The sequence below is a fragment of the Pelodiscus sinensis genome, chromosome 2, assembly GCF_049634645.1.
Source record: "Pelodiscus sinensis isolate JC-2024 chromosome 2, ASM4963464v1, whole genome shotgun sequence".
NCBI lineage: Eukaryota > Metazoa > Chordata > Testudines > Trionychidae > Pelodiscus > Pelodiscus sinensis.
This window is the reverse complement of record NC_134712.1, coordinates 92,112,855-92,133,091: the sequence shown is the minus strand read 5'-3', so window position 1 is coordinate 92,133,091 and position 20,237 is coordinate 92,112,855. Positions and strand designations below refer to the sequence as shown.

At 38.2% G+C, this 20,237-nt stretch overlaps 1 protein-coding gene across 5 annotated transcripts in view; it reads right to left on the bottom strand.

Annotated features, from left to right (window-relative positions):
• The window catches only part of CCDC102B (coiled-coil domain containing 102B), a 333,694-nt gene that overhangs the window by 261,795 nt on the left and 51,662 nt on the right, over nt 1-20,237 (bottom strand). For all 5 annotated transcript variants that reach the window (XM_006121423.4, XM_075921039.1, XM_075921037.1 and 2 more), the window contains one exon: nt 18,874-18,982. In XM_006121423.4, coding sequence (XP_006121485.2) covers nt 18,874-18,982 — 109 coding nt within the window. The remainder of the gene's footprint in view (nt 1-18,873; nt 18,983-20,237) is intronic.

Sequence of the window (20,237 nt, the reverse complement as noted above, 5' to 3'; positions counted from 1 at the left end):
GGTTGATGGGGGGAAAAGAGGGTGGGTTACCTTTTTTTATTATTATTAAATTAAAGCTCTTCAATGTATGGATTGTCTTTTATTGTGTGTCTTAATTGAAGACTAGAATCTTGTATTCATATGCCTGGAAGGTACCTGAAGAGGTCATCCAGTTCAGTCCCTTGCACTCATAGCATGACTTTTTTTTTTTTTTATCTAGACCATCCCTGACAGGAGTTTTTCTAACCTATTTTTAATAATCTTCCGTTATGGATATTCCACAATCTCCCTAAGCAATTATTTTCAGTGGCTAATCACTCTGAAAGGAAGTCCAACATAAACCTTCCTTGCTAAGATTTAAGCCTATTGCTCTTTGTCCAAACTTCAGAGCTTAAGAACATTTTTTCTCCCTGCTCCTTGTAACAAATATAATATTTAAGTACATATGTCCCCTTTCAGTCTTCTCTTTTCCAGACTAAACTAACTCTGCTCTTTCAATCTTTCCGCATAGGTCATGTTTCCTAGATATTTAATTGTTTTTGTTGCTTCTCTCTGGATGTTTTCCATTTTGTCCACATCTTTCCTGAAATGGGATGCCCAGAACTGGACACAATGCTGCAGCTGAAGACTAAATCAGCATTGATTAGATTGGAAAAATTATTTGTTGAATCTTACTGATAACACTCTTGCTAATACATCCCAGAATGATGTTTACTTTTTGCAGTGTTACACTGTACACTCACATTTACTTTGTATTCCACCATGTTCTCCAGATCCCTTTCCACACTACTCCTTCCTAGTAGTCATTTCCCATTTTGAGTGTGTGCAACTTATTCTACCTTCCCAAGTGGCGTGCTTTACTATTGTTCATATTGAATATCTTCTTGTTTGCTTCAGTGCATTTCTCCAGATCATTTTGAATTATAACCCTATCATCCAAAGCACTTGCAACCCCTCTGAAAGCTTTATAAAAGTGTGCTCTCTATGCCATTATCTAAATTATTAAGATATTGAACAGAACTGGACCCAGAACTGATTCCTGCTGTGTCCCACTTGATGTGGGATGACTAAGAACCACTGACTACTACTCTCTGGCTACATCTACACTGCAGGCTTCTTGAGCAAGAACTGTTTTGTGCAAGAGTTCTTGTGCAAAAAATCTTGCGCAAGAGTGCGTCCACACTGCCATGTGCTTTTGTGCAAGAGCATCCATGGCAGTGTGGATGCTCTCTTGCGCAAGAAAGCTCTGATGGCCATTTTAGCCATGGGGGGGGAGGGTTGCGCAAGAAACCCCTGTAGCCCATCCACACTGCTTTCTTGTGCAATAGGGCTTATTCCTCATGGGGACAGGAATAACTCTTGCACAAGAAGCCCTCTGTTCTGACTCTTTACTGTAAATTTACTTGCACAAGAATGCACATGCAGTGTAGACGCTCAGCACGTTTTTGTGCAAGAACATTTGTTCTTGTGCAAAAAGCCTGCAGTGTAGATGTAGCCTCCAAGAATGGTTATCCAACCAGCTATGTACTCACCTTATCTCCATCTACATTGTATTTCCTTTGTTTATGAGAAGGTCATGTAAGACAGTATTAAAAACCTTACTAAATGCAAGATACATCACATAGACTGCTTCTTTCCTATCCACAAGATTTATTACCTGATCAAAGAAAGCTATCAGGTTAGTTTGACACAATTTGTTCTTGACAAATCCATGCTGTCTGTTACTTATCGCCTCATTATTTTCTAGATGTTTTCAAATTGATTTCTCAATTATTTGCTTCATTATCTTTCTGGGTACAGAAGCTAAGCTGACTAGTTTGTATTTCCCCACGTTGTCCCTAGTTCCTTTTTTATATACAGGTTGGGCCTATTTGATTGAGCACCCTCAGGATCTGAGTGGTCCTGAACTAGGGAATTTGCTGGAGCAGGGGATGTCAGGACTAAGGCTCTCCTAGCTGCAACCCCAGCCACTGTGCTACTTTCTGCTGGGATCTGCTGCTCCTGGTGGGGTTCCTCTTTGGAGCTGCCAGCCCCAGTCTGGCCAGTGGGCTCCCTGCTCCTAGCACAGGCTCCTCTCCTGGCTACTGCTCAGCTATGCCAGCCCCACCATCAGCCTCAGCAGGGATCCATGCCCCCAGCTCACATGACTCCCAGCCCTTGGCTGCTGGCCCTGCTCCAGCCAGTCAGGCTCCGCACCCCTGGCCAGCAGGGCTCCTCTCTGTGCCAGCCTCCTTCTGGACCGTTTCTCTGGGTTGACCTCACTCTGGCTGTGGCAGGGCTCCATGCCTCTGGGTAGCAGGGCTCCCTGCCCCCAACTGCCAGCCCTGCCCACAGGCCTCTGACCCTGTGGACTGCCAGCTGTGGGCAACCTCTGCTGCTGGTGCTCTCTATGCCTGCCAAACCACAGATATTGCTGGACCAGAGAGTCTCGGACCAGGGAGGTTCAACCAGTATTGGCACTGTATTTGCCCTTTTCCAGTCAATATCTCCAGTCTTCCATGAGTTTTCAAAGATCATAGCTAATGACTCAGATAGCTCCTCAGTCATCTCCTTGAGTATTCTAGTGGTATAGACCTCTGATTGTTATTGGCAATTAACAAACAATGATAATAAAACTTTTAATTTAATCCAACCACAACCCAATCGCCCTCCCCCAACTTTTGAAGCTCCATTATTATAGCCAATCATTTTCTCAAGTACTTTCCACTCTATTTTAAATTACTCATGCAACAAAATATCTTGTATAATATGCACAGTTTGCCATATTTCTATGTGTAAATGAGATTTACAATAGGATTATTATGATTTAATTTTATAACTGCATTTTTGCCTAAAGCTGCACATAATTATAGTCTAAATGAATGTTCTATATGGTTTTAGCAGAATTTAAAGTGTGTTCTAACCACAGTCAAGAAAAGAATGAGAATGAGCTAATCCTTTGAGAGGTCCTTTAAAAATGATAAAGGACTCAGCCAAAATCCTTAGAACCTGACAAGCTATCATTTACTTGACGAATCAGCACTTCTGTATGTATGAAACCACAGAATATTTCTCTTTGCTACTTTACACTGACAAGTGAGATTTTCATCCATTGGAACAAAAACAAATCCATGTATTAGTTTTCTCCTGATCCGGACCGTCTCTGGGGGAAGAAAAACAAACAAAACAAAAACCAAAAACTAAGACACACACCTGAATTTTTATGTTCTTCAGCTTTGGAAGGAAAAATTGGAACCAGTGATGTTCATTTCAATGGGATTTTTATAAACATTAGCATGCTTTTCTTGTAGTCGATTGGATTATGACAGAAGAACACAGCAGGGGTGGCAGCAGCAGCAAGTTACACAAACTGTGTTGAAAAACCTATGTAAATGGCAAAGATTGTTTTAGGCAAAGGGATTATAGCAATTATTTCTTCTAATTTAATTTTGAATCTCAGAGGGCAGCTGCTTTGGAGCCTTCTTAGCCAAAAGATCTGAAGCTAAGAAAGAGCTTTCATCCTTTAATTTGCCTCAGTGACATTCTAGCTTTGCAAGAATTTAAGATGCCTGTTCATTAATTCCCGCATGTGTTTTGAGGTTCAATAATAGACATTTGGTTTATATTTCAAAGGAGATCAACTTGTTTCCATAGAGAACAACTTTTTTTTTAAACGGCACTTGAAACAGTTATAAATTGTGGTTTTTGCCCTTTAATTTAAGAAAAGTTGTAATGACAGAAGTGCCATATTTATAGAGAGTTTACGTGATCTGAAGGCTGGTTTGGTTTGTATTATGGTTTCTTTGGTTTTTTGGGGAAAAAACCCTCTTTACCACAATCATCTCCCTGACATATGGGTCTCTAACAGTTGTTACGGGGTTGAGACCAACTTGCACAAATCTTTCCTACTATTGAACAGCCATCATAGCTTCTTTTCCTTTCTGGGGCAATCTGCCTTCATGGCTGTTGGGGTGGATAAGGGAAGCATGGATCTTGGAGTCAGAAAAAGCACTCCCATCTGTATTACACAGCAAAACAATGTTTTCAGGAAAGAAGCATCACAGTAATTGGTTGCTTTTTAAGGAAACCTTAATTCTCCAAACCCACAACAAGAAGTTTGGACACTTGAATTTCAGTTTCTCAGTACATACATTTCACTATGGGCCACCGTGATATCCTAACTTATGCTGAACAGCACCTCATCTTCTTGCATTGCAGAACAGCCTCACCATCTTAATACTGAAGATTGTTACCATATTGGGGGCACTGACTATCTCAGACAAGAGACAACTGGTGGATATAAGCATACAGGAGCACAAGGAAACAATTAGACAACACTAATCAGCATAATAGCCAGTGGTCTCAGTAACTTCAGCTTGTCATCCATTTTTAAGAGTTGCCCATTATTTCAACAGGATGGGTTGTGAAATAAGGTGCTATTCATTTTAGCAACAGGGTGCATAGCACTGCCCTATGTTATTTAATAAGTAACAAAAACATTATTCCAATCTAGTACAAGACACTACCTACCTAAAATAATTTTGGTAATTTAGAATAGAATTACTAGAACGGTCCAGCTGAATTTATAACAGTTAGCAGCAGCAAGTAAATAAGTAATGCATTGTACTCATAAAGCACTTTCCACAAAAGGCACAAAATGCTTTACAATTTATGTGCCCACCAAATAATACTATATATTGTGCTGATGCACAAGTTTGAAATTAAGCTCAGAGGGGATCCATCTCTTCCTCCAAGATCACACAAGAAGTCAATGACAGTAGGGAATAAAATCTATGTATGCACAAACCTCCATGCAATATTGCCTGACTACAATGAAAGTACATTCTGTTATTGGAGTCAGATGAGATTCTTGTGTACATAAACAGCATTCTAAGTAAATCCTCTGCATGTTTATTATTTGGCCAGCTCTGCAAAGGTCAAAGAATATTGCAGTTATGAAGGCATATATAAGAAAACTCAACAATTTATTACATTTGAGGAAATTAAAGAGATAATGGTTCTTTTGTAAAGGCCAAGTGTGAGAGTGCTTCTGGGTAGATAAAGCAGATTTAAGAACTTTAAGCAATAAACAGGATGGAACTGAGCAGAGACTTGTGATCCATGTTCTGAGGTCCTGTATATTCCTTTGTAACAGATGGCTGACATGTTGGCTCAAACTGTTTGGAGATTTAAGAGCTTTCTATTTTGATGTTAGATCCTCAAAACACCCCCTAATCACTACTCATAATCACTAGCAGTGTGAGCTAACTGAAGAGACTTATGCTACCACAAACAACGAAACAATTCTTATACTTACTTCACCCAACAACAGGGAAACTCACCAAGGATCTCCCTGCTCAAGGTACTGCATAAACGGCACCCGAAAAACAAAGGAAATATTAAAAACAAGTAGTCTCATGGCACCTTAGAGACTATATCTATCTATCTATCTATCTATCTATCTATCTATCTATCTATAGCATGAGCTTTTGTGGGTAAAACCCACTTCTTCAGATTAGATGATTTTGAGTGGCTTTGCCCATGAAAGCTCAGGATACTGGAAATATATTTTTGTTAGTCTCCAAGGGTGCATCTACATTGCACCCTATCTCAAAATAAGCTATGCAATTTGAATCATGCAAATTGCATAACTTATTTCAAGTTAATTTCAAAATAGGGCACTATTCCAAAATGTCCCTTACTCCTTGTGGAACAATGTTCACAGGGATGTTGGAATAGCAAGCTCATTAGATTTTGAAATAACGGGCTTGCTCAAAAGACACAGATTAGTTATTTTGGGATATTTCTGGTATCCCAAAATAGCATTGCAGTGTAGATGTAGCCTAAGGTGCCACAGGACTCCTCATTGTTTGAAAAGTTACAGACCAGCATGGCTACCTCTCTGAGATTTTTAAACAAGGAAATATTAGTTGGATTCCGGGAGGAGGAGTCCTGACCTAAGAAGTTTTGCTAATAAGACTACTGAAAGCATGCAGCTAGAAGTTTATTGTAGTTTGCTGAGTCAAAAACCAGTTGTGTTTATATATATATTTTCTTCTAACCATTTCTGATCTCTGTGCCCCATTGTGTTTACCCATGAAAAGTCTCTTTATAGTTAATATATTGGTTTTAATGTGTAAAGCAGGGTGCTTAATGTGAAGTCTTTGAGCATCTCCATTTGGGGTGGCTATTTATATGCTTATTATTTCTATTAACTTATTTATATAAACTTGTATTGACCAGGACAGGGCTGTGCATTACAATACATTCATTTCTGGGTGAAATTGTATGACTTGGGCAGCAATGGTGGGGAAAGCTGGTAAAAGCCAAGATGTGACTAACCAGCTGCAGCACACACACAGATGAAGCTGGAAATGACTTGCATGAATACATGATGGAAATAACGGTGCAGGAGGTAAGGATGTAAGCAACTAGTCAACTATCCAATAAGCATAGTTGTTAATAAAGCCTAAGTTTGCAGCATCCTCACTGATATTGGGAAGTCCCACACTTCACAGTCCTATCTATTTAAGTGGGTCTTTATATTGAGTATGTGTAATTTGCCAAACTTAGAAATGGGTACTCTGATAGAGTCACAAAACAGATAATTCATTTGACACTATATACAGAAGAGTAAATGTAGGGGTTTTTTTAGAAAATATTTGCTTTAATTTTGAAAGAAACTTCCTTTGACTGTGTTGGCTTCTCTTTTATGCTTTCTTTTCATGACTATGTTAGTAAGTGAGTTTATGGGCAGGAATATTAACTGAAGCAGCAAAATCTTACTGAATATTTCCAAATACAATCAAGTCAAAATTTCAGTTGTAATTGTGCAATGTAATGTTAATAGTTATATTTCTCCACTCAGGGAACACAACCATGCCAGATGAGCAGTGTGTGTTTAATCAAAACAACTTGAATTTTGAATAGTTGCAACAGAAGTTTTATTAATAATCAAAATTGTATAGAAATTATTCTTCAAATAATTCAAAACTAATAGATTTTAAAATGTCATGATATATTCTTGGACAATACACAAGCAGAAAGAGAACCAAGCATGTAAAATGTTTTCATTTTAAATTATCAAGCCAGTTGTAAACACTAAAATGTGTGGGGAAAAAAACCTGTTGTCATTATACATACACCTCTGTAAACTCCCTCCACTTCATCTGATGAAGTGGGTTTTACCCACAGAAGCTCATTCCCTATTAAGTCTGTTACTCTAAAGTGCCACAGGGCTCCTTATTTTTACATATACAGAATAACATGGCTGCTCCTCTGTGGGCTCATCTATAATACGGAAAAGATTGACCCTCCAGGGGTCAATCTTCAGGCCTTTGATTTAGTTGGTCAAGTGAAATGCCGAGGTCAGCGCCCTCTGGTGTTGTGTACTCCTCATTCTGCGAAGAATAAGGGAAGCTGACGGGACATGTGTTCTTATCAGCCTCCTGCAGTGTAGACACTGTTATAATGTCTACACGGTCATGTACTGCTATAATGAAGCCCTCTATTTAATTGTGAATCTGTGCTATGGAAAGCCAGGATTAAGCAATATTCTGCTCCCATTTTTATCTGTGAGCTAAACCTCTGTTCCTTGCTGACCTCTGAAATAGATGGGTGTTTTACCTCAGCAAGAAATGGAGGCTCACGTCTTGCAAGAGAAAAGAGAAAGTATAGTGGTGGCTGGAATTGATGGAGAAGATGGCTGGGACATACAGCCTTCCCATGTGGTTCATCTTCTGAGAGTGAACCTACTTTCTTCATACAGACTTAAAGCAGTAACTAAAGAAGCTAAGAGTAATGACACTTGATCAACCTCCTTTAGTGGGCCAATCACCACGAAAGGTAGCACAGCCTGTGCTTATGTGGTTAACCAGGCTCCTCCCTCTTGTTCTCTGCACGATCATGTGAATAAATGCTACATTTATTTCCATGTCACAAAGTGATACTTGCCATGAAGAACCTAAAGGGGTACAGAATTTATCAGCCATTCAACTGATCCAAAATTTCCTGACAACAGAAAAGACTTACATTGGTTTTGGGGGTTGTGGATCACTTCCTTACTTCATTCTCCTTACTGTTCATGAAAGTAACAGGGTTCCATAGGTGTACTTAAGGACAGAATTTATTTCTATCTAAACAAAACACCATTAATTATTTCATCCAATATTGATTCATTTGATTAATTAGAATCTGAGGAAACAGAGGATGTATTGCAACAGCTCCAATGCCTTTATCTCAGAAGCTTCAGGGGGTAGCCGAGTTAATCTGTACAGGATAAACTTAAACTTAACACACAAAAACTCTGGTCATCTGAAGAAATGGGCTGTGCTCATGAGAGCTCATGATATCATCTATATGTTTTATCTCAGAGACAGTCAGCACATGAAGCCTGAAGAGGCAAAATCATGTTACAAATCAAACATCAGAATGGTTCATAGCTGGCTATCTTCCCCTCTAGCCTTCAATGCTTCTACTTAGTTCAAAAAGTGATACACATCTTCTCTCTATATATATTATATCTGATTGAAATAAATCAACTTATTTTTCAATAGCCACAATGAAACAACAAATCTTTTCTTCATCATACACTAGTCAACCAGATGTGGAAGTAAATTTACATATTCAGCAGATACCTGTACTTTTTACTAAACCCAGCATTGACCATTCTTGTTAATTCTCTATATATTTTCTTGACACCAAGTTTGGAGTGACACTACATCCAAATTCTCATAGTACAAGATACTTCAAGCTTGCAGTTGTGGACAAGCACCATCTGCTTATCTATCTGTTTTCTCAGAGATCATGGAGAGATCCATTTGAAATCAGGAAGGTGACATGTCACGGGTCTTTCTAAATATTCCTTTCTAAGGCATACACAAAGCCATCAGCTGGGGAAGATCACTAAATCTCTTGTGAAACTAAAACTCCCCAACAGCATACAATACTGAAGTTTAGTTGCCTTTATGGCTTGTGTATCCCTACAATTAAGCATAATCAGCAGTCTTTGTACTAAGTAAATAATGTAAACTTGTGAAAAATAGCGTAGGATTCTTGGTAAACAAGTTGTTCTTTATGTATCTAATTCATTAATAGATAGATTTATCCTCAAGAGCTAGGTTGAGCAATTTACATGGATGAAAACTTACACAAATAATACTACTTAAATCAATAAGTCCATTCGCATAGTAAATCCTCCTCAAAATGACTCAAGACAGAAATGATTATTAGAGCTGATCAGAAAATAGTAATTATTTTTTTGAATAAAAATTTTTAAATAACTGAAACAAGTGCCATGTTCCATGAAAATTGTTTTTTCATTTTTTCCAACAAAAATAAATTTAGTATAGAGTATTTTTGGTTTGTGTTTTTGTTTTAGAAAACTGAATAACACTATGCTTTGAAAAACAAACAAAAAAAAGAGTTGGAGATCTTATTTTTTCCTTTCAAAAACCCAGGACATTTTTGTGGAGAAAAGGGATATTTTCTTCAAAAACAATTTGAGAAATTTTTCAAACCATCTCTAATAATTACCCTCAGCTTGGATTGGATAAGACTAGAGGAAAGACAGCTACTACAGGAAGTACAAAAAATTAGAACTGGGTTCCTTAAATGAAGTATTCATCCTGGAATAATTTTATGCACATTGTTTAAGTTAATTCATTTCAATTTTCTGAGCACCAGTAATTGATGAATACATATTCATTTCCCCCAGATTAATACTAATCTTTCAAAATCAGCAAATCAATTTATTGATAGGAACTTTTGTCAGAGCGGGAAACTAAGGGAATATGGCAAAATAGTCTCAAAGGCAAACTTGAATGGACTTTATGCCAGAAATCTAACTTTATAGAAAATAGTTCAACTAAAAATAAATAAAATTTTTAAAAAATCCTCATTCAAGTGTTTCCTAAGAACTCATTTCTGCACTATAAAGAAGTCATAAATTATGCACAGAACAGAATACATGATTGCTGCTTAAACAAAGAACAACATGTGATAATTATATATATTACTGTTTTTGCCTAAAAGCATAATAATTGAGTTTATTGATGATGGATCCATGGGCAAATGCATCTGGAAGAATGATTGCAGCTTTGCCTTGGTTTAGATACTGATTCTTTTAATTGTGCATCATAAAGGACACAAAGCCCTTCCTTATATGTTTTTATTTGAAATTAACACTAAGGGTACATCTACACTAGCCCCCTAGTTTGAACTAGGGAGGCTAATGTAGGCATTTGAACTTGCAAATGAAGCCTGGGATTTAAATATCCTGGGTTTTATCTGCATGTTTCCGGACGGCCGCTATTTTTAAATGCCATTAGTCCGGACTAACTGCCCGAGGCTACATGCGGCAGTTAAACGGTAATTTGAACTAAGTCCTTAGTTCAAATGACCTGTTACATCTCATTCCAGGAGGAGTTCGTGTAACCGCGGGCAGTTAGTCCGGACTAGTAGCATTTAAAAATGGCGGCCGGCCAGAAACATGCAAATAAAACCCAGGATATTTAAATCCCAGGCTTCATTTGCAAGTTCGAATGCCTACATTAGCCTCCCTAGTTCAAACTAGGGGGCTAGTGTAGACATACCCTATGCTATTTAAATGAAGCAATGGGATTTTTTTCCCTTTTTACTCTTCAGTCTTTTCAGCTCTATAACTGCTCTTTTCCATTTTCCTTTCTGATCGAATCAGGCACTGTGCAGTCATTTACAGAAATGCAAAATGACTGTAAAAGGCTACTGTATTGATTTTGGTAATGCGTTATACCACAGATTAAAATGACTACACAAAGGTGCATGGCAACTGCAAATCAGGCCACTAAGCTTTAATTTACTCTTCTGCTGACTGTCAGCCTGCCACTGATTCTTGTTCATAAACTTGCCATTTTACAGTTTCTCACTTGTTAATTGTTTTCTCAGTTTTTCTGACCTTCCCCTCTTTTCAAGTATTAGTTTCTTTGGATACACATTAGTTTCTTTGGTTACGTCTACACAGTAGCATTATTTTGCAATAACGGACATTATTAATTAGTCATAGAATCACTGAACACTAAACTGGAAGGGACCTCGAGAGATCATCGAGTCCCGTCCCTGACCTCATGACAGGACAAAGCACCATCTAGATCATCCCTGATAGACATCTATCCAACCTGCTTTTAAATATGGAGATTCCACAACCTTCCTAGGCAATTTATTCTAGTATTTAACTACCCTGACAGTTAGGAAGTTTTTCCTACTGTCCAATCCAAATCTCCCTTGCTACAATTTAAGTCCATTGTTTCTTTTCCTGTCATAAGAGGCCAAGCAGAACACGTTTTCTCCCTCCTCCTTGTGACACCTTTTCAGATACTTGAAAACTGCTATCATGTCCTCACTTAGTCTTCTCTTTTCTAAACTAAACAAGCCCAATTCTTTCAGTCTTTTCTCATAGGTCATGTTTTCTAGACCTTTAATCATTTTGTTGCTCTTCTCTCGACCTTCTCCAATTTCTCCGCATCTTTCTTGAAATGTGGTGCCCAGAACCAGACACAATACATCAATAGAGGCCTAATCAGCATAGAGTAGAGCAGAAAAATAACTTCTCATGTCTTGCTCACAACATTTCTGTGCATCCCAGAATCATGTTTGCTTTTTTTGGCAACAGTCTCACACTGTTGACTCATGGTTAGCTTGTGTTCCACTATGTTCCCTAAATCCCTTTCTGCAGTATTCCTTCCTAGACAACCACTTCCCATTCTGTATGTGTGAAAGGATTATGCTTCCTAAATAGGGTACTATGCATTTGTCTTTATTAAATTTCATCTTATTTACCTCAGACCATATCTCTAGTCTGTACAGATCATTTTGAATTATGACCCTTTCAAAGCTTTTGCAACCCCTCCCAGCTTGTAATCATCTGCAAACTTAATCATCATACTCTCTATGCCATCATCTAAATTGTCGAAGACATTGAACAGAACCAGTCCCAAAACAGACTCCTGTGGAAACCCACTTGTTATGCCCTTCCAGCATAAATGGTTAATAACTTCTCTCTGAGAATGGTTATCCAGTCAGTTAAGCATTCGCCTTATAGTAGGCCCATATAGGTTGTATTTCCCTGGTTTATTGATAAGAAGGAGCAAGACCATGTCAAATGCCTTACTATAGTCTAGGTACACCATGTCCACCACTCCTCCCTTATCCACAAGGCTTGACATCCTATCAAAGAAAGCTATCAGATTGGTTTGACATGATTTGTTCTTTACAAATCCAGGAAGAATGTTTTTTCCTTTGACCTCCTGCTGTGTAAACAGCACCAAAAGCCGAATTAAGCTATTTAGACTTAAACTGCGCAATGGACATAGCTGAAGTAGCGTAGCTTAATTTGAGTTTAACTCTGCTGTGGTGATGTACCCTTAGTGATTTTAAATGAGGAAGAAAAACTCTGACAGCAGATGAATGGGAGGTCACAAGCCCTGTAGCACCAATAAATGAACAAGACCACCTCTGGTTTCAGCCATTAGGAGTTGTGCTGCTTTTATATAGTGATTTTTTGCAGCTAATATTTAAGGTGACATAAGTAGCAGTGGAACTTCTCAAAGAACTATTGAGAAAAAAACAACAACAACAAACTTGTTATGTGGACGCATTCATCTCCTTCAGCACCTTCCCTAAAGCACTTCCTGGTTGACTAATACCATATTTAATGTAAGGCTTTCATGTTAATTGGGCTCCAATAAAGGCAACTTTTTAAGGAAAAGTTAAATATGATCCTTGCTTTATTTTATATTGTATTTTACATCCCTTTCCATGTGCAAAATTCTTAAAGAGGAGCTAAGTTTAAAAGATACACAAACATATTTTCATAGTATATGGACGTATCCTCAAATGGTGTAAAATAAACATATTCCCTTTGGCTGCAGTGGAGTTATATCTATCTGTACTAGCTCAGAATATAAACATCAACTCATAGGATCCCATTCAGTATATTCGTGTCCCGTATCTACCATGGGGAAAGTTCATCAAGGTAGTATTATAGCTCTATGACAGGACATTGAAGTCAAAATAGCTATAATGCAAAACAAACACACACACACACACACACACACACACACACACACACACACAGAGACAGAGACATTGGAAAAATACTTTTTATTGAGGTTTTTTTGTGTAAGATCAAGAACTCTGGTGACTGAATTCTGGGTTTCCTACTTTTATCCAGAAAAGAAAAAGTGGCAGCAAAATTTAGCTTCTTAAACTGCTCTGAAACTGTACCTCAACTTAAAGGTGAAGGATACTAGTTTAGTTTCCATTTCTCAGCTGATATTGGCACTTTCAATGGGAGTGCTTATAAATGCCAATTATAGTGATTTGTATCTCCCATGGGATCCGGAGTGAGAATCAACGTGTTTTTTAAACTAGACCAGCTAGAGTAAATATTCTTTAATATTCCAGCTACCAAAAAAGTCTATTTTAATGAATAAAGAACTCTCTCTTTCTCTCTGAAGCATTTCTAAGTCTATACTGCACACTAGTGGCAAGTATTAGAAGATGCATATTTTCTGTGTTTATATTTTAATGCAAAATTGCTTAATAAATATTGTTTTATTTAGTCTTTAGACCACCAGCAAAGTGCATCTATTAAAAATCTCAAGAGCATAGTACATCTTCTATGAAATGTTCATTAGAGCAATGCAATGGAGGCTTATTGCATACCAAATGTTTTTAAAAGGTATTTTGTGTGTGAAGAAATTAAATGCACAAGAAGAATTGCACAGTATAAAACCTCAAAACGGTTTTTAGATTCCCCAGAAGATGATCAAGTTGCTTTCAAATGTGTGCTGGATGTCTCTGTACCTAAATAGGTTAAGTAAGAGTCAACTTAGGTATATTAGATACCATATGACCACTTCAAAGTAAAAAAATAAGCAAAATATTATCTTATCATTCAAAGCCATCTCTAAATGGGACCTTACAGTCACTAAGTTTCACTTTCTAGTGACTATCAGGATAACTATCCTGTTCTCCAAGTAGTTTAGCGGAGTTCCACAATCAACCATATCAGTGACTACTGAGAATAGATAGTGGAAGAAAAGATATGAACAAATGAAGAAATCTTACAATATTCATTACCATAGTATCCATTCTGGTGAGGCAATATAAACCATACTGTACACAGATCTGTCCTCTTGCCCTCTCACACCCCTGAAGAATCCCAAAGTAATATTAAAATTCTTTCCACTTCACAAGTATAGAAACCAGGATATAAAGGGGTGTCCATTCCACATAAAGCAGAGCAGGTTAAGACAATTAACCTAATAGACCGCACCTGTGGGTGTGGGGCCTGCAGATTAATCAGTGATGCAGCCCAGCTAAGTAAGGGCAGGCTGAGCTTGTATAAATAAAGTAGCAGCTGAGAACAGAAGAGGTCTGCTGGCTAGGCTGGAGCAAGAGTCTGAGATGAATGGCTGTGCTGAGTTGCTGATAAAGGGTTCAATAGGCGACTTGCTGGCTGAGCTGTGCCTGGGATTGGTTTTGGATGACAGACTAGACTGAGTGAGATGGAACAAATAAATCTGAAACCAGGCTAGACAGTGAGGAAAGGGAAAAACACAGAGCAAGACTGGATGTAAACAAACAGGAGGGAGGATAGACTTCTGGAACCAGAAGAACAAGCAAAGGTATAGAGTAGAAAGGGGAAAATTACCTAACAGTAAAATCCCTTGTTAAGGGACTGCATAGGGGATCAAAAAGGTGTGGGAGTTCCTTAAGACAAATGTACTAGGTACAGTTAAAAAAAAAAAAAAAGCTATCAGCAACCTAATTCCTCACAGAAACAAAAATAGTCTATAGTGTGCCTGCTGACATTTCAGAAGAACTAAAGCAATAAACAGGTGAAAATGGCTCACAGGCTAATTAGCAGAAAAGGAGGTAGTAGCACACCCCTGACAGCTGATCACATTTAGAAAGAATGCTAACAGTTACCATAACTGTTACCGTAACTTTAGGGTAGCAAATATTCTGAACTATATTCTGAACTATATTCTTCTTCCTATAAAATGTTCCAGGTACCAACAAAGAGAAAATATAATACAGCAAGTGTGGAGATGAACATTCATACAATGATTGAGAGGCCGGAATGGAACAAAAATGTTTCAATTGTGGAGGAAAAAAGCTCAGCATATAGAAGATGTACTAAGGCAAAACAAGCTAGAGAAATAAACCAAAATTACTCATAGCATCTCTTATGCGGAAACTGATAGGAGACAACTAAAAAAGTAAAAAAGAAAACCTGATATAGGGAAAGGGAATAGCCAGCAACAAAATAATGGAAAGGATGTAACAAGTGAGATTGGGATAGATGGGATACTACTTCTCGAACAGAGATTCGTTGTGTTACTGATTAAAGTAATAAATTGTAGATCTCAAACAGGGAAAAGAAGAATACCAGCTGCTAAAAGGTACCTAGCAATCATTTAGTGTAACGACGGAGTGAAAGAAATACTGAAGGTTAAAAGAACCATGATGACTATTTTCATCTGGAATCCAGACAGTGTAACTGCAATTGGGCAGGAATTAAACTTAGATATTATTGATATGAAAAAACCTGATGTAATATGCATACAGTAGGTCTGGCTAATAGAAAAACTAGGCTATGAACTACCTGAAGATGGCACGCATAAATATGATAGAGAAATAGGCAAAAGGTGGGGGTTTCTGCACCTTCATTATGGGAAACATGAGTTACCTTGAAGTGCAGCTGCTTTTGCACAAAAACTTGCCAATGTAGACACAGCCTTAGAGACTAGCAAAAATATATAGAATCATAAGCTTTCGTGAGTAAAATCCACTTCATCAGGTGAGTTGGAGTAATGGTAATCAGGGAAGGAATTAGGCACACAAACCAGCAAAAAAAAATCCTTAAATAGTGAAGACTTTGTGTGACTACTTTACTTTTTTTATATTTGACTAAGGGCTATAAACAGGGCAAAAAGAGAAAGTTAGGGACTGCAGGAAAATACATACACACACCACTATAGCAGTGATATGTAAACAAATTGAGACAATGGACGGAATAAAGAGTAAGAGCAACAATTGCAGGGAGTGGAGTAATAAGCTCCAACAAGGAAAAAGTGTAAGTTCTGGCCACCTATTTAAGAAGCCACGTGATTCAAAAAGTCTATACAAGCTGAGGAGCAGAACAGGGAAAGCTTTTTCCAGTGTATATACAGTTGCACATGAAACTCCACAAGAGGATGTATTAGTCCGATCCTCTTTAACATCATGATAGATAACATCCCTAAGGAGCAGAATACAGGAATAGGAATCATGTTATGTGCTGACAACTGTGTCATATGAACAAAAGCAGAAACCTTGAAAGAGTTGCCAAAAGAATCAATGATGCACTTACAGTGCATAATGGGTCTTCCAATTCACCTCAAGACAAATTAAGAGTGTCATTGTCAAAAAGTCCAAAAAGTTGTAAAATTAAACTGACATGATCAACAGCTAAATACAGTAAAAAATTAGAGATTCTTTGGTGTGCTATTTGATAAGCTCACTTGGAGAGACCACACTGAAAATATTAAAGTGCAAATGTACAACTAACTGAAAAGTATTTCTGGAACATCATGAGGAGCAGATAAGAAAACTGTGGCAATACTATAAAAAGCATTAATTAGACCAGTTATTGAGTACAAATGCCGGGCCTTTGGATCAGCAATGAACAGAATCTAAGAAAACTAGAGTCTCTTCAAGCACAGCCACTGCACATCACATGTGGTGCCTTCATTATAACACTTCTGCATGTATGACAAGTAACAGACAGTGAAATGCCTATCACTCTTAGAAAGAAGCTCCTAGACTTAAGCCTTTTGGGACAAAGTACTAGGAAATAGTAAATATGACAACACAGAGCTAATAAATTAAGTTGGTTGGGAAAGAAGTGGAGGGAAAAAATCCCCTCAAAATTCCCCATGCGAATAGGGTTCAGAAGAGGATAAAGAATCTTAATGAAAAGAGGCTTGAAAGAAACCTAAAACTATATTTATGTGAAAATACTCTATCACTGGAAAACTCCCTCCCCCACATAATAGATACTGAATTATATAATGAAAAATATAAAGAGATAAATATACAATATAAATCAACTTTTTGGTGACAAGTGAGGGCACTGTTGCCAAAATATACAGATGGCTCCAAAATGGAAGAAACAGGAACAGTTGGAACTGCTCTCAGTGAGCCTCTTTCAGACTCTAGAAAACTTGAAGATTAACTTTTTATCAGTCTTTACAGTTAACAGGGATTATGCTGGAACTAAATTGTATTTCAGATGCGTGTCCAGCTGCTGTAGCCATCCTGTGAAACTCCTTATCAGGGTCTCACAATTTTTCAGTGATAGTGTGATAGCAAAAGTGACAATGTCCTTAATGCAATATTAGTGCTAATAACTGAACTGTCACCATTAACAGCACAGTAATAGCATGCATCCTGGCACATATAGGGATAGCAGGCAATGAATTGGCTGACAAACAGGCAAAAAAGTGCTATTAATAATGAACATAGAAATTCCTCTAAGCAAACTGGAATTTAAACACCAAATCAAAAAAGAGCTAAGGAAGAAGTGTCAAGAACTGTGGGTGAATAAAACAAATGGGAAAAGTTTCTGAGATGTCCACCCTACAGTAATAATCTTGACAAAATCCAAGGCCCTGAGAGGAAGAGCAAAGTAGCTCTATTTAGAATTATAACAGGGGATTGTGGATTAAACAGTAACTTATTTCTAATTAAAACAAAAGGAAAACCTATGTAGCACTTTAAAGACTACCAAGATGGTTTAATAGGTGATGAACTTTCGTGGGCCAGACCCATTTCCTCAGATCATATTCTAGAAGAGAATTGGCATGACCGTATATACCAAAGGAATACAATGAAAAAAGTGAACACATTATTAAACTGACAAATCAGATTTAGTACAGAAGGTGGTTTTAATCATGTGTTCATTTTTTTCATTGTATTCCTTTTGTATATATGGTCATGCCAATTCTCTCCCAGAATATGATCTGAGGAAGTGAGTCTGGCCCACGAAAGCTCATCACCTATTAAACCATCTTGTTAGTCTTTAAGGTGCTACATAGTTTTTCCTTTTGTTTTAGCCACATCAGACTAACACGGCTACCTCTCTATTATTTCTAATGAACGTGCACAAAATGGATTAACATGCAAGGCCCATGGAACAATAGATCATGTTCTTTGGGATTGTCAGCACTGTTCCAGTGAAAGGAATTGTTTATACAGAAAACACTGGCTCAAAGTAAAAAATAAAGAAAATCCTTACAACGTCAGAGGGATGCCAGGAGATCAAAAAGAGTAGTAACAAGAGTCTAGGAAAACAGCAAGGTGTAGTCCAAGTATAGAGACTGGGAGCAAGCCAATCATGGTTGTTAGACAAAGAATCCTAGGGCTGGAACCAGGGCTGGTAGGCAGACCCAGGTTCCCAGAGGCTTAGGAATTGACATAGGACTTGGCTTTGGAGCATAAGACTGCCTGGAACAGTATGCAGCATGCTGACAATACTCCTGAAAAGGAGGGTTATACAGTGACCTGGAGGGCTGAGTCACAGAAGAGAAAGCACTGCAAGTCTTGGATATGGATGAGGGAACACAGTTTGAGCAATCTTTCTGAAAGGGGGGTATCAGACCTGAATAGAATCAATCCCCAGACCCAGCCACAAGGAGGTGCACACAGAGCACAGTGATATAAAATGTATTATACAATTTCACATGGTGAGCGGAAGTAGATTTAGGCATCAAACACAGACCTCTTAAAATTTGTTGTTTATTTTCAGTTAGTCAGGAGAGGAAAAAAGCCTGTTTTGCTCTGTGTTCCCAGTCATCTTATTATTACTATTTTGTTTTTCTGCCAAAATACCTGTTTCAGACTCTCCATCTTGGACTGTCGCATTTCTTCATATTTCCATTTCCATTGAGAGAGATCTGAGTGCAGCTTGTCTACTTCTTTTTCCAGGAAAAAATGCATTCTATAAAAAACGATTTAACATTCATCATTAGAAAAATATCTTTAAAGATAATAAAGCTGACTCTGAATATCTTTGTATTGTTCAAAACGGTCTTGCTTTGCTAGCTTTTAACATAGTGTTTTCTTTAATTATGTTTGTATTATTTTTATGCTCTTCAAAGGATTAGCCAAGGAGATTTACTGAAGAGAGAAGGAAACAAAACAATTCAATAATGTGAAATATACAAGAAATGCTATGGTAAACCAAATGAGAGTTGGAAATTGACTTTAACCAGTGAGTCAACTGACCCAACGTACCATGTGATGACAAAGACCAGAGAAAAAAAGTAATACATAGATGAAAGGGAGAAAGGGTAAGGTGAATTTTATCTTTCATTATATTATCTTAATTATGCGTTCCCAAGTTTTCACTTTTTCCTGTTCCAGGCTGCTTTCCTGCTACATACAGATTTTCACTTTATTTGAGCTTTGTTTTATCTTTTACCACATTCATTATACATTATTTTTACTTGTTAAAATTATTCTTGGAATTGTTCTAACTCTGTTCCCACTTTATTCTGAGTTTCCTAATGCTTGGTGGTCAGCCTAGCTCCTATAAATCAGCCTAGCTCCATTAAAATCTGTGCCTTTGGTTTTTAATCTCAGTGCCTGCTGCCCCTCCCTAGGCCTCGAAGGGCTTGTGGATTTAGAGGTAGCCATATATGCCAACTCCTAGGCACCGGACCAGCCCACCAGCTCTCCCTGCGGGAGACCAGGTGCCCACCATTCAACCCCAGGTTTGGAGAAGCTTATCCACACCCATCATCCCAGGTGCCTTGAAGCGACCCCCCCAGAGTCCACCCAGGAGCAGGATGCCTGTTTTCATGTGGGGGCTTTGGGCATTGGTCAAGGAACTGCCCATACATGGAGTGTAACTTCGGGAAGCTCTGGACCCTACATTCACACACCATCAAGACCCTGCCAAGCTGACCATCCCACTATGAATAGATAGGACAGAGGCAATCGGGCTGATTGACTCCAGTTGTGCCCAGACCTTGGTACGGAGAGCACTCGTTCCTAACCCTGGCCCTCCTCAGGATAACATCAGGTTGCAGTGTGTCCATGGAGACGTGGAAAATCTACCCCAACATCCTGGTGACCTAATGAGTAGGAAGGCGTGAAGAGTCTTTAATGATCAGCCTGGCCTCAACCCTCGTCTACCCAGTGATACTGGGCAGAGACTGGGGATATTTGAGGGAACTGCTGTCAGAAGTTGT